Source organism: Malurus melanocephalus, unplaced genomic scaffold (genome assembly GCF_030028575.1).
Source record: "Malurus melanocephalus ecotype Western Australia unplaced genomic scaffold, MMel_1.1 scaffold_47, whole genome shotgun sequence".
NCBI lineage: Eukaryota > Metazoa > Chordata > Aves > Passeriformes > Maluridae > Malurus > Malurus melanocephalus.
In genome coordinates, this window is record NW_026623279.1 from 1,111,452 (window position 1) to 1,124,769 (window position 13,318).

At 42.0% G+C, this 13,318-nt stretch overlaps 1 protein-coding gene across 4 annotated transcripts in view; it reads right to left on the reverse strand.

Moving 5' to 3' along the window:
* Positions 1-13,318, reverse strand: part of RBPJ (recombination signal binding protein for immunoglobulin kappa J region) — a 144,137-nt gene that overhangs the window by 46,394 nt on the left and 84,425 nt on the right. The window contains exon 1 of one of the 4 annotated variants that reach the window (XM_057365048.1): positions 7,846-7,926. The exons of 2 other annotated variants lie outside the window; for them this stretch is intronic. In XM_057365048.1, coding sequence (XP_057221031.1) covers positions 7,846-7,865 — 20 coding nt within the window. In that variant the 5' untranslated portion in view covers positions 7,866-7,926. Of the gene's footprint in view, positions 1-7,513; positions 7,538-7,845; positions 7,927-13,318 lie in introns of those variants that run through there. One more of the 4 variants, XM_057365050.1, reaches the window with a different exon arrangement.

Below are 13,318 nucleotides of genomic sequence, written 5' to 3' on the forward strand. Positions count from 1 at the left end.
ACCCACCAGGACCATCAAGTCCAATTCCTGGCCTCACGCAAGACATCCCCAGAATCACATGATGTGCCTGAAAGCATTGTCCAGATGCTTCCTGAACTCTGCCAGGCTTGCTGTTGCAACCACKTCCCTGGGGAGCCTGTTCCAGTGCCTAACCACTCTCTGGATGAAGAGCCTTTTCCTAACACCRTACCTAAACCTCCCATGATAAAAATTCAAGCCATTCCCTCGGGCCCTGGCACTGGTCACCAGAGAAGAGATCAGTGTCTGCCCCCCTGCTTCCTGCTGTGAGGAAGCTGCAGGCTGTGATGTGGTCTCCTTTTGGGTTTCCTCCAGACTAAAAAGACAACTAATCTCAGTCATTCCTCATAGCTTCCCCTCTAGACCCATCACCATCTTCTTGGTGCTCCTTTGGATACTCTCTAAGAGATTTACATCTTTCTTACACTCTGGTGCCCCAAACTGCACACAATATTCAAGGTGAGGCTGCCCCAGCCCAGAGCAGAGTGGGACAATCCCCTYCCCTGCCYGGCTGGCGATGCTGTGCCTGAWGCCCCCAGGACAGGGTTGGCCCTCCTGGCTGCCAGGGCACTGCTGACTCAGATTCAGCTTTCTGTTGACCAGGATGCCCATGTYCCTTTCTGCAGCGCTGCTCTCCAGGCTCTCATTCCTCAGCCTACATACAAGTACAGCTGCCCCAGCCCTGGCACTTGCCCTTGTTAAATTTCACCTCTGGTGATTGCCCTCTTAATTAGCCAAGATCACTCCGTAGGGTCTCTCTTAGTTTAAATAACTATGGAAATATGTACTTCAAGTCAACACGATGTTTCAAGACTTACTACACAAAAAGACATGTTCAAAGAAGAGCCTTGAAAACTTCCTGAAGACACATGCTGTTGACTSAAGTGTTCAGACTGCTTCARAAAGGAAAGATCATGCTCCAGCAGCATGTCATTCATTAAACAATCTTATTAATCAAAATAGTAAAACATTATCACAGTTTTATCTTATGGTAAAATTTTACAGATCAGTCAAGCTTTTAAAAAATAAAAATACTAACAACAATAGTGTTTCTTTTAATCTCTATTATATTTATATAACTTATAAGTATATAAAAGTATATTATACATACACGTTTATTTTAAGGATCCAAATCTGCAAACTTAATCAAGAGATTTCTCACACTGTTCCGACTGAAACCCTTACGCTCTTTTCTTTCTTGGTAAAAAAGTTTACCACTGCAAATATGTAGTTTATGCATTTACAAGCATAAGAGCAAGAAGACACATGGCCGTACGTCACCATCTGGATAGCTGAAGTGCAGTTCAACAGTATGAAGTATTTCTCAGGAAATGAAATTACTTTTAACAGTATAACTAGGCTCTGAAAAATGGCTGTGATGTGACATAACAAAAGTAACAAAAGTTTCTTCAGATTGTAAAGGATACTTAACTTTTTTTTTTAAAGGTAGCAACCACAAAATACACACACACACACACACACACACACACACACACAGACTCGAATTATGAGTAAAGAACACCACAACATAAGCAGAACCCCCGTCAATGAGACAAACTCTAAGTTTAGCCCTTACTTTTCCGAGACTCAATAATATAGGGACATGGAAACTGCTTCTATTAAAAATTTTCTCTTCAAAAAAACATATTGGCTGTTTTCTTTTCTGAATTTTTAYATTAGAAGAGATAACCATAACTCCATAATATTTCCCTACCTCATATAATCTTGATCATTAATTAATGCAATTATGTTCAAGGAAAGTATAAAGTGTATAATATTATAATGCTATAGGCATTTCTATATTAAAATAATGGAAGTTCCCTAAGATCAAGAATATAATTTATAATTATAAAACTGCCTTGAAATACTATAGACTTAAAAAGCATAGCCACTTTTGTCAACAGAAGTAAGAGTTCATCTGACAACAAGCATCTGAAAAGCTAGTGACATTTTTCTTTCTCTTTTCTTCACCTAAACACAAAGGAAAAAAATAAGCAACTCTATAAAACCAGGCATATACAATTGCTCAATTTTTCGAAACACTGAAACAAAATAAAATTTTAAAACTAAAACAAACTTAAAAATACATCTTCCCTGTGAAATGCTCTTGGGAGGCAGTATTTCAGCACATTAGTGCTGTGATATAGGATAGTGCTCACAATTAACATCCAAAGAATTCAAGGTTTCAAGTATTACAAACACAGAAAATTGATGTCCCGGAACTTCTGAATTCTGCTGACAAGATTTGCTCTCCAAATTTGAAACTAATATTGTGCATAAACTACATTCTTCATCCCAAGAGAGATCGTAACAAGTTGYATAAGACAGAATATTTGTTCATATTAAATATGTATTTTCAAAATCCAATTTACAACTTATCTCTTCAAGTTTATCAAAAATCAAATATAGCAYAGAACAGGTATGCTTTGCACCTTAACCGTAATCTTCACCAAAAATGAATTAGTGACTATAAAAACCTCTCTTCAAAATCTTTACCTGTGAAGGCACAGCAAGTGTTTTAGGAAGACTTTATTTGCATCTACAGGCTACTTGCTCCCCTTTTCACAGTATTTTTAAACATAGAAATTTGAGTTTAAAATAATGAAAAATAGTCCTAAAATGAGTTACTACTGCAAAGTAGAAATTAGCAAGTCAGAGGAAAAAAACTCACTCTCATTCACAACTCCATGATCATTATGTAGMTCATAGTATAGAACAGAATACTTAAAAGAGATTTACTTCGGCAAAGAGATACCTGCAACGGCTATTTCCTTTTAATTGGCTGTTAYGCTGCACAAATACTGTGCCAAATAYAATAGTCTACAGATTATTTCTGGAGAAATCAAGCTGTAGAAAGATTATTTTCAAATTTTCTTTGTGCTTTCTATCAACCAGAATAAGTCAAACAACAAAGAGGTACTTAATACAATGAATAAACAATGAAAGCAAATAAAATCCAAACTAAGACTTTAACTTCGCAGAATTCCTCCTACTGAAACTACTAAAGGTTAAAAGAGTATTTGCCAGCACTTCAGAAGACTACTTCAAGAATATAGTGCTTACAAGGATTTCCCAATMGTCATAGGATGGCTCATGCTCCTTGATAAGCATTTAAATGCTAGTCGCACAAAACCATCTACTCATTTGATTGTAAACAAGCTTTTCCCAATCTTTAACACTCATCATGTGTATATACACAATACAATACTGTAGTTATGCTATTACTCAAATCTTAATAAGCACTGTTTAAACCTTCAGTGACAGWAAGAACTGTAGCCTGAAKAACCCATCCATGAATTCTAGTGCTGTAGTCTACATAATTCTGTTTCCATTCCTTAACCTTCACTGAAGCCATTCTGACTAACATCTCTTGCAGCCTAGCCCTATGAGGAGGCTCAGAATCAATATGCAATTGTTGTCTTCCTAGACCTGTCAATCACCCAAGACTACCAGCAATGCTTCTTGCCCAGAAATAACTCTCCGTCATTTCCTTGGCCTTGTTGCTCTCATGATTCATCCYTTATCACTCTAACTGTTCTTTCAGTGAATCCTCCTAAAGGAGCCTCCTCCTTCACCTGTATTATGAATCACTTTAAAGGTTTTGTCTTGCATCCCTTTCCACTCTTCTTTATTCTATCCATGGCCAGGATTCAAATTCAACTRTGAACTCCTTGCCATCAGTMAGAAATATCCTTTCTACTCCCTATCTCCTGTGTTTGTCCAAGTYAACAGCCCAGCTTAAGTCTCTCCCCACACTGACACCTGATTATCAGTTCAGTTTCAGCATAGGCAACACACGGGTCTCACTCATTCTACCACTGCTTCAGTCTCTTTTCCATYATTGCAAGTCTTGAACTTAACTAAGCATTTGCCCTCAAATTCAGGTTCTCTAAAGGTTATAAAAATAACCTGGTGCTGAGATCCTAGCAACACCCATCACATCTCTAAGATGACCTTTTATTAGCTGAAATATTATCACATACCACAGAAATTCACATCTGAAATACTGAAGCACTCTTCTTCATCTTTCAAGATCCAGAATTGACGCTTATGAACATTCACCTCTTGACAATTTTTTTCACCCTATGGTCAGATCCTCCAAGTCCTCCCCCTCCTCATCTCTTGAGCAGCATCCACTTCACTCTCTACTTCAAGACCCTCACTGGTCAATGACTTCATTCTAAAATTACTAATCAGGATGCAGATGAGGTTAAAGTTCCGATAAACTGTTATATTTTCTGCTCTGAACTTCTCTTCCCTTGCCCTTGTGGTTGGGAGAGTTCCACAAAGCAGTACCTTCTTCTTTCAGAAACCTCCTACAAGTTTTGTCATAGCTYTCATTAAAAACAAACCAATAAAATGATCAGATGGCTGTCACATCTACACCACTACACTAAAATTCACAGCACTGATGCCATCACAGACCTGATGAGTCTTCCCTTACCCTTAAATCATTAAGTATTCTGGGTCAGGAAACCCCTCATAACCACTGAACTCCAGGATGACTAATTCAGACACGGAACTTCAAAAGCTTGTTACTTAGAGATGTGTGACTAAAACCATTTTCTACTGTACAATGCCTATGGAAAACATCATACCAGCAATAAGCCTACTCAAGTTATTTTTGTCTTTTTCAAGACTTCTGAACTTGTTTGAAAAATAATTCAAATGCTATATTATATACTGCTATTACACAGGTTTTCACTCGTAATCAAGTTCTCAAGACAATGCCTACTATTTATCACTTCAATCTCTTATTTCTAAGTTGGTTTCTAGTATTTTAAAGATCAGGTTGTCTGAGGCTACTGAGAAGACACCATTCCACACTTTATGTCCACACTCCAAAATTACAAAATTAAGTTCATGGCATTAGAGATTCTCTCCGTCATATGGCTTTATTAGATCTAGCACAGCAATTTTCAAACTAATGGATTTACACATATTTTTGTAGTATCAGCAATTATTTAAAACAAAGTGTTTTGCACTCAAAGTGTTATACAATTAAAGAAGCAAGTTTTCATTATTATCATCATCTTAAAATGGTATTTTCCTACACTGTACACAATCAAAACCAAAAATACTACATRAAACCCCCAAAATACTATCCTATAATCCCAGCCATAAATTATCCACTTCTTTTAAATAATAGTTGTGAATAATAATTCACTTTAAGTTACTTGTCTTACATTTCCATGCACTTTCTCACTATATCTGGTTCTGACACTGTGCAATTTAGGATCAGTCACACTGCACATATGAGCAAGTTTAATCAAAATACCCTTGCCATGCAGCAGCATCGAGTGTGCCACACACGGCAAACAACAAAGTGGTAATGTACTCTGACTGCCCCCCAAAATTCCTGCAGTAAATTCCTCCTATTCCATTCTAACACAGCATACACCTACATACCATAATTTAAGATCAGGCATACAGTTTTCACAGGAAAAAAGAAGGGTTTTTTCATTCAGGTAACAGTGACTGCAGAAGAACCATAAGGTTTACCTCAAAATTTGAGTGCCCATGTGATGCCCACTCAAATGTAATGCAGGATTTGCATATTACACTCTTCAGTTACTGCTTTTTAATTTCAACCACTTCTTTTCCACTGCCCAAGTAACTTTTTATAGAACAGTCCAGAAAGAAAACTCCTTGTATTAACTATTTTGGAAAAAAAAMCAACAAAACACCAGCTACTGGAGAATCATCAATCCACCTAATACACACAGACAACTCAGTATCAGACCTGCACTCCAAAAACAGGTCATATAATAATAATAAAAAAMCAGGTTCCTCAATGCAATGTAACTATAACATTAACAAAAGTTAATATATTTTATTTTACCTACACTGGAAGTATTTAACAATAAGAAAACAAAACTATTTTTCCTGAGAATTGACTTAAAAGTTTAAACAATAAATGTAGCATTAAAATCCTAAACAACACACTATTCTTTCACACCTGTTAAAATGCTATTTTTTCCTACTGCTCTAATTATCTGATCACTGATTAAAAAAAAAACAACAAACAAACTATAGCTGTTTTTGTCAATATTTTAACAGATGTCCAGGAAGAATAAAAGTAATGTCACAAATATGACAACACTTCTGTCAATCCTGTAATAATCAATAAACAAAAGGATATTGAGCCCAAATATGCAGATGAGTAAACTAACAGAAACGTGGAAAAACTTAATTGCAAACTAGAGCACAGGTCAATAGCTACAGCAAACTTTCAAAGCATTTGTTCCCTTCTTTCAACTCCAACCTCTAAAATAGTACACTCCAGGAATCGTAACAAACAAGACTAGGTTCCCTAAAGAACGTTTAATAGGGAAATTGTATATGAACCACAAGATGTCAGGAGAGAAATCAAGCAAAAGCTTCCATTTATTTCTTGACAAACAAGAGTGAGGAATTGGAAACACTACTACAGCCAAACAAAACAACAAAATACCATAATGCTACCTTCTCCACGAGAACAAAAGCATCAACCACCAACTACACCCCACCCCCAAGCAGGCTGTTGCTCTCTAACCACAGAGCCAACGCTGTAGACAATATAATCCCATAGGGAAGACAGAAGGTCACAGAAACACTGTGAAATCTTAAAATAAGGTCTACGTTTTAGAAAGACATAGCAGTACTTTAACCAGTCAAAATTTCATTTGGAACAAACAGGTGGAGTATAGAAGCAGCCTGTTCTTCTCCTGTCTCTTCCCTCAACAGAGGGAGGTCACACATACTCAACGTAGTCCAAAATTAAGGACACGGCACTTAAAATAAGCAGCAGCAATCAAGACGTGGCGAGGATGGCAACGTGCAAGGTGTCACACTGCAGGTGTGACTGTGCACTGTATACCAGCAGTGGATCTGTTATTATTCATCAGCTGTAGGTGGCTAAGAGGGTGTCACTTATTACAGTGACACATGCTGCAGCTGGCTAGCCACGATTAAGTATTACCCAGTGTGRTTGAAAGGATGGAGACTACCATTGATGATGATCCAGCGTGGCTTAGTGGGGTAGAGAGGCTGCTATACTTCCCTGCACCGCAGTACCTGAAGGAAGGCATCTAAAACTCAACAAAGCCCTGAGAATGGTGTGCAGAGAGGAGAGAAAAGGAGCCTCTGTCGCCCAGCCTGAGGGAACGGGTGTCCTGCTAGCCGGGGCGGAGAGCCCGCCCGCGCTCGGCGCAACCGGGAGCGCTCCGCCACCAAGTGACAGCGCCGGGCCGGGCCCCGGCCAGCCCCGCCGTGCAAGGGGCGCTGGGGCACCGCGCTCAACTTCCAACCACAGAGGCGTAAGCCTTTGTCCGAGCGCTCCCTCTCCACGGCCGGGGTAACCCGGGGTACCCCCTCATGCAGGGGACGAGCCGGCGCGACCGAGAAGGGGGAACAGCCCGTGCCAGCCCCAGGTCCCCTTCCAGCAGGGCTCCACCGCTCCCCTGGGAGATCTCAGAGCGAGACCCGCTCCGGAGCAACCGGGATGAGCACTGACCCCGCACGGAGTCCCGACCGGCGTGTCCGCGCCGGGGAGAAAGAGACCAAAGTGAGCGCCCAGACCCGGCAGGRCCCCCGCGGCGCGGGGCTGCCGGAGAGCGCGGCCGTTACCGGGCCGGCACCCGGGGCGCCTCCTCCGTGCGCCCACCCGGCGGGACCCCAGCCCCGCGAGGTTTTCGCCGCAGGGCCCGCCCGCAGGCCGTCAGAAAGGCAGCCCCCCGTGCCCCCGAGCGGCGGTCGAGGAGCGGGCGGGCGGGCGCGGCGCGGCCTCGCCCCGGCAGCCCCGGGCGGCGGCGGCTCCGGCGGGCGCCGCGAACGCCCCGCACTCACCCTGTCACAACAGGCGCCATCTTCCACAAACTCTCGCCAAAACTCCTACTCTCGCGAGAGCGCCCCCCTCCCGGCGGCCCAGAGCGCGCGTGCGCGGGCCCGCGAGACACGCGCGGGGCGGGGGGGGGCGGTGCGCGCCGCCCACTCAGCGGCCGGGCTTCTCCCCTCAGACACAACAGCCCGGGCGTGGGAACCGCGCCGCTCTCGCGAGAGCCTGCCGCCAGCCGGCACTGCGGAGCGTGCCGCAGGTCTCGCGAGAGCGGAGCGCGCTCCGGGGAAATCGAGGGATTCCCTCTGCCCGCTCGCGCGTCTCGCCCCCGCCGGCGCGAGGAGGGGCGGAGGGGGAGGAACCATTCGGGGCGCGGCGGGAGGGGAGGGGCGGGGCGGCTGCTAGCACGCGGGAATCGGCCCGCGGCCGCCACCGCCTCTTTACCCCCCCCACCCGCGCGGGAAGCGCGCGTGGGAGCGGCCGCCTCGTGCTGCCCGCGGGCGCGGCACGTGCGCGGCCCGGCGCCACCTGAGGCAGTGGCGGAGCGCGGGGTCCGGCGGTGCAGAGCTGCGGAAAGAACTCCTTGTCACACCGTGCATAGGAAAAGCAGGAGGCTGGCAGCTGGAGACACAGCCTTTAGGAACATCTGGTTGGTTCCTTACGGGGAATTGTTAACACAATTTTTTTTAGAAGTCGGTTTTACGTTAAAAGCCCGGTTTCATAAGTTTGTTTTCATCTGCAGCTGAAGTGCGTAAGATGCGTTTGTTTAGCAAACAAAAACAGTGGAGCCTGCCAGAGCCCCAGCCAGCTGAGTGAACCCRGTGGTGACCGATGGCTGAGTGTGSGCACGGGGACAGGAGGTACCTGCAACACGGAGCTGCCGGGCTGAGCTCTCACGTTTTGATACGAGAAAAATAGAAGACCAGAATTTTGAATTAAAAAACATTACCACTTCAATGTGAGGGTCRGATTGTCCATTAGGAGACCGTGTTTGGAAACTAATCCTTTCACATCGAGAATCTTATCCATCGAATTTCCTCTACGTCTTCAGTATAACATGTCAGTCTAACGTCGAGACAAACATTACATTGATTTAAAAATTGCTGAGATTCCAAAGCTCACATCCTTTTTATTACTTCAGCTCTGTACCTCTGCTGTCTTCCAAATTAAGGAAAAAGATAACATTTCAGTACTCATGAATAAGATTTTGGGTTTCTCTCCCACATATGCTCTTCACTCCTCATGCTAATTCAATGAAAAATGTCTCAGATACCATATTTTAAGAGATTGCTTAGTGACAAAGTTTTCTGTACATCTCACTGTACAAACAGCTATTGTCTTCTGTCATTAAGGGACTTTCCCCGTCATGATTTCCCCCTCCTCATTAGATACAAGRGGACTTTGATTGGCTCCCTTGTARGCACAGTTCTCGGCAAAAGCACAATGCATACTGGAAATCCTCTGTATTGTTTGCAAAGAGCAACTCATAATCCCTTTGGAAATCTCTTCCTAAAAACATCTCTTTTTTTTTTTTTTTTTTTTTTTTTTTTTTTTTTTTTTTTTCTCCCAAGGCTAAAGAATGATCTCAGCTCATGCTAACTCCATTCCATTAAGAATAGTTTCTGGATGTTTGCCATGGACTGTCTCTAGATGATCATTTTATGGGGCCCCTCTTTTAGTGTGTTTTGAATCAAACTGAAAAATCTAAAAATATAGCACACAATAATCTGCAGTGTCTAGCCTYTCTCAATAGTTTACAAAGAAGCCACTTTGGTTAAAACTAGATTAATTGAATACTGGAGCAGGTATATTATTTCARAGAGTTTATAATTAGAGAAACCATTGTAGTCTTTTCCATTACTGACAASGGTACAGTGTAAAACAAATTTTTGTTTTTTTAAATTATAAATGATCTGCAGTTTAAATGGCCAGGAATACTATCCAAATCAAAAACAAGAGCCTGAACTTCATGTGAGTAGCTRATGGTAGAAAATATAATAAGCCACCAAATGTTTTTTAATATTGTTTATRCATTGGATTTTCTTCTTGCTGCTAAATGTTTGTATTTCACATAGAGTGCGAACAATTCCTATTGACTTTATTGGAAACTGAAAGCATCCACTACCTCAGGGAGCTAGACCTCACTTTCTGGCCTGTAATGAATAAGCACTTCCAGAGCTGAAGTAGAAAAACAAATCTATATACCAGGTTTGCACCGTTTAAATTTTTGTGTTTGCTATGCAAATCAGTAGTTTGACTTTTTCATTTAAGCTCAGCTGAGGCTGGTGAAAGGGTTCTGAGGCCTGTCACTTCAGAGACAATTTGAAGCACAGCTTGGAGGTGCCTTTGAAGGATGTGATTTCCACAAGTGTTGGGCTTCACCCATGTTCCAAGCAGATGCTCTGCCAGGTGACTCCAGCTGGGTGTTCAGATTCATTAGTCACCTTTGAAATGGAAGGCTGTTAAAGCAGAAAATCCTGTTCACTCTCACTTGTAAACTGGGGGATGGGACCGCCTCGAACTTACTTGGATTCAACAACATATGCCTATGTGGACAGAGTCACTTGGYCAGTGCTTGGTGCATCTCAGCAGCTTCATCTGGCAGTCCACACAGTTCCCCTGTCCTCTGAGTCCTACTTTATGTGGAAAGAGGAGAAAAGATAAGGAGCCTAGAAAGAGCCCACGGGATCGTTAGGGGTCAGGCTCTCCATGTGGGTGGAGAGGAGTTCTTTTGGCCTGGAGTTTTGTCCCACCAGTGGTTCTGCAGGAACTGCTGGTTGGTAGTGCTCAAGCAGCCTGGCTTTGGAGGAGAAGGGCAGAGCAGGAGCAGRGAGCATGGAATGGAAGCTGTCAAAACCAGGGCAAAAAATTCAACAGCTTGTTTGACCAGTCCAGACCAAACTTTCTCCAGCTCAGCCTTGGCTCTAGGTTTCTCTTATGCTCATTCCTTTGGGCACAGCACCAGCTAATATATTTCTCATTTGGCAACTGCTTCCTGCCTTGCTGGTTTGGAGAAAGATGAGAAAACAACAGACCTGCATCCTTTTGTGTAGAAGCAGTCCCAAATTTCTTACATGTTTAGCACAAGTGAGAGACAGGCAAGGAGACAAGAGACTCCTCAGATCAGCCTTACAAAAAAACTGCTCACAGTGTTTCCTGTGAAATCCCAGCTATTTTAAAATCCAGTGACCTTAAAAAGCATTGTAGGTAGTGAGAACCACAGTTATTTGGATCTTCATTAWAAGCATCAGGTTTATCTTGAGATGTTGCAGTTTGTATGTGGTGGTGTAAATCACACGTTCTAGTGGTAGGTGCTGTGATACAACCCTGCTGGAATTTCATAAGCACAGGATGTACAGTGTGGTTCAGCCGCATGTCTAGGAAAGAAAATAAACAGGCATTTGCCCACAGAACGTCTCTTAGATCTGAACTTTGGTGCATGTGCCAACAAAAGTTGTCACTTAAGCTGTTAGCCAGCCAGCTCGATGTCAGATAYCTCTGCTCTTTGAAATGGATGCTGATGTTCAACAGCTCAGAGAATTTGCAATGTAGTCTAAGCATGACAAGGAGAAAGAATAGGCTAGTTAGCAGTCTGCAGCAAGAGCATTGTTAAATTGTTTTTGCTTCTGTGTCATAGTCTCAAGGAATGGTAGAGCCRAAGAGAAATCTGAATCTGATTTGATGCAGGCTCAGGTATAAATATGACTTGGTGTGGAAGTCCCCAGAGGCTACAGTTGGGCTTGGGCCTTGCTCTGGTGTTGCCTTGAAAGGAAGTACAGTCCCTTTCCAAAGTGTTCTTTCAGTGTAAAGACAAGATGCAAGGAGTATAGGAAGCATTAGGAAGGAAGAGGGAGGAGGGAAGATGAGGTTAACAGTAATAACATCATGTGGTTATGTAGGTTTAACAGTGTGGACAGCTTGATGACTRACTTCTGTAACCTCTTATTTTTACRTGCTTTTCTAGAACACCCTTTAAGACACTTTGCATTGTATTAAATTTTGCTCCTTACCCTACCCCAGAGTAGTATCATCACYTATTTTCCATTGGTTGAAGATTTCTGTCTGTCTGCACGTAAGCTACCCTGTATCCCTTAGTTTTACTGGGCTCTTCAAAGAGCCCAGCTTGTAACTCCATGTTTCCAAAACACAGGAGAAGATACAGCTTCTTTTCAGTCTGACTGTGCTCTGTGACTGACAGCTGAAGGCATCTAAAGAAGTCAGTTGCATCCTACTAAAATTAAGAAGACGGGGAAGGTTGAACTASTTGATTAGACTGTCAATTATCACAAATAATTAACAAARTAAAAGGAAGATTTAAGGATTATGACTCCAGATGTTTTACTGATTTTATTAGTATATAAATACAAATTGAATTTGCAATGCTACAGTTCTGAATCAGTGTGAATACAGATGTCTTTTTGCAGAAAAATATTTTATCCAGAGGTGCTGTTGAAGTTACGTTGTTTTCCTGATGTGTATTAATTCACCATCTACACTGCCAGACATATGCTCATACCAAAGCCTGTAATTCAGTGATGGAGTGAGAGCTGATTTTTTTCAGCTAGTCTGCTCTCATTCATTAGGCTCGTTGAGAAAATGTATGCTGACAGGCTTCACCTCTACCTATAAGGTGTTTTTGAAAAAAAAAATAATGAAAACTCATTTGATTTGACAAAACACAAGAGAAACCCACGCTCTTGGTTATATACATTTTTCTTACTTACAGGGAATAGTGTAATAGAACAATGCTTAAGGGTATTTCAGACTAACAAGGTACAAAAAAAGAACTCATCAGCCTATTATGAAAGAAAACCACAAACTGCACATCACTTCTTGATAAAATTACCACCAAAAACCCATTTGCCATTATAAACCATCCTATTTTACTATGTAATAGGAAAGTCTTYGTCCCAGTGATAACCACACACTATGTCAAATAGGAGGAAATATGGGCAGAAATCCATAACCTATAATTCTACTTACAAATATGTGCACACAGGAATTCTGTCTATGGCTAGAGAGAGAAGTTAGGAAATTACTTCATGAGTGTAAAGCTGGATACCATAAAAATGCTKTTTGGAGAATTTAGTGACAGGTAAGCCTCCTTCTGATCCTATATAAAAAACGCTGAACTAATTTTGTGTTTAATAGGTGGCTGCAGGCTGTGAAGATAATACTTGGTTTGGAGCTGTTTATTTAAAACATTGAGGAAGTTATACACTCTTGAAAGAGAATATCGTCTAAAGGCATCACCAAAGAACACATAATCCTGAAAAATAATTATCTTGTAATTCTGCCTCRTTGATACGCATTTGGGTTACACAAGTTCTAGTTGTTCTGGACTTAGTCTAGCTTTCATACTACTATCATTTTGCTGTACCATAGACTGTTTTTCGTAATCCTCATTCTGAAAATAGATTATTTCTGGCTGGAATTACTGAAAATAAATTCCATACAAATTGCCCGAGAATATTTCATTGCTCA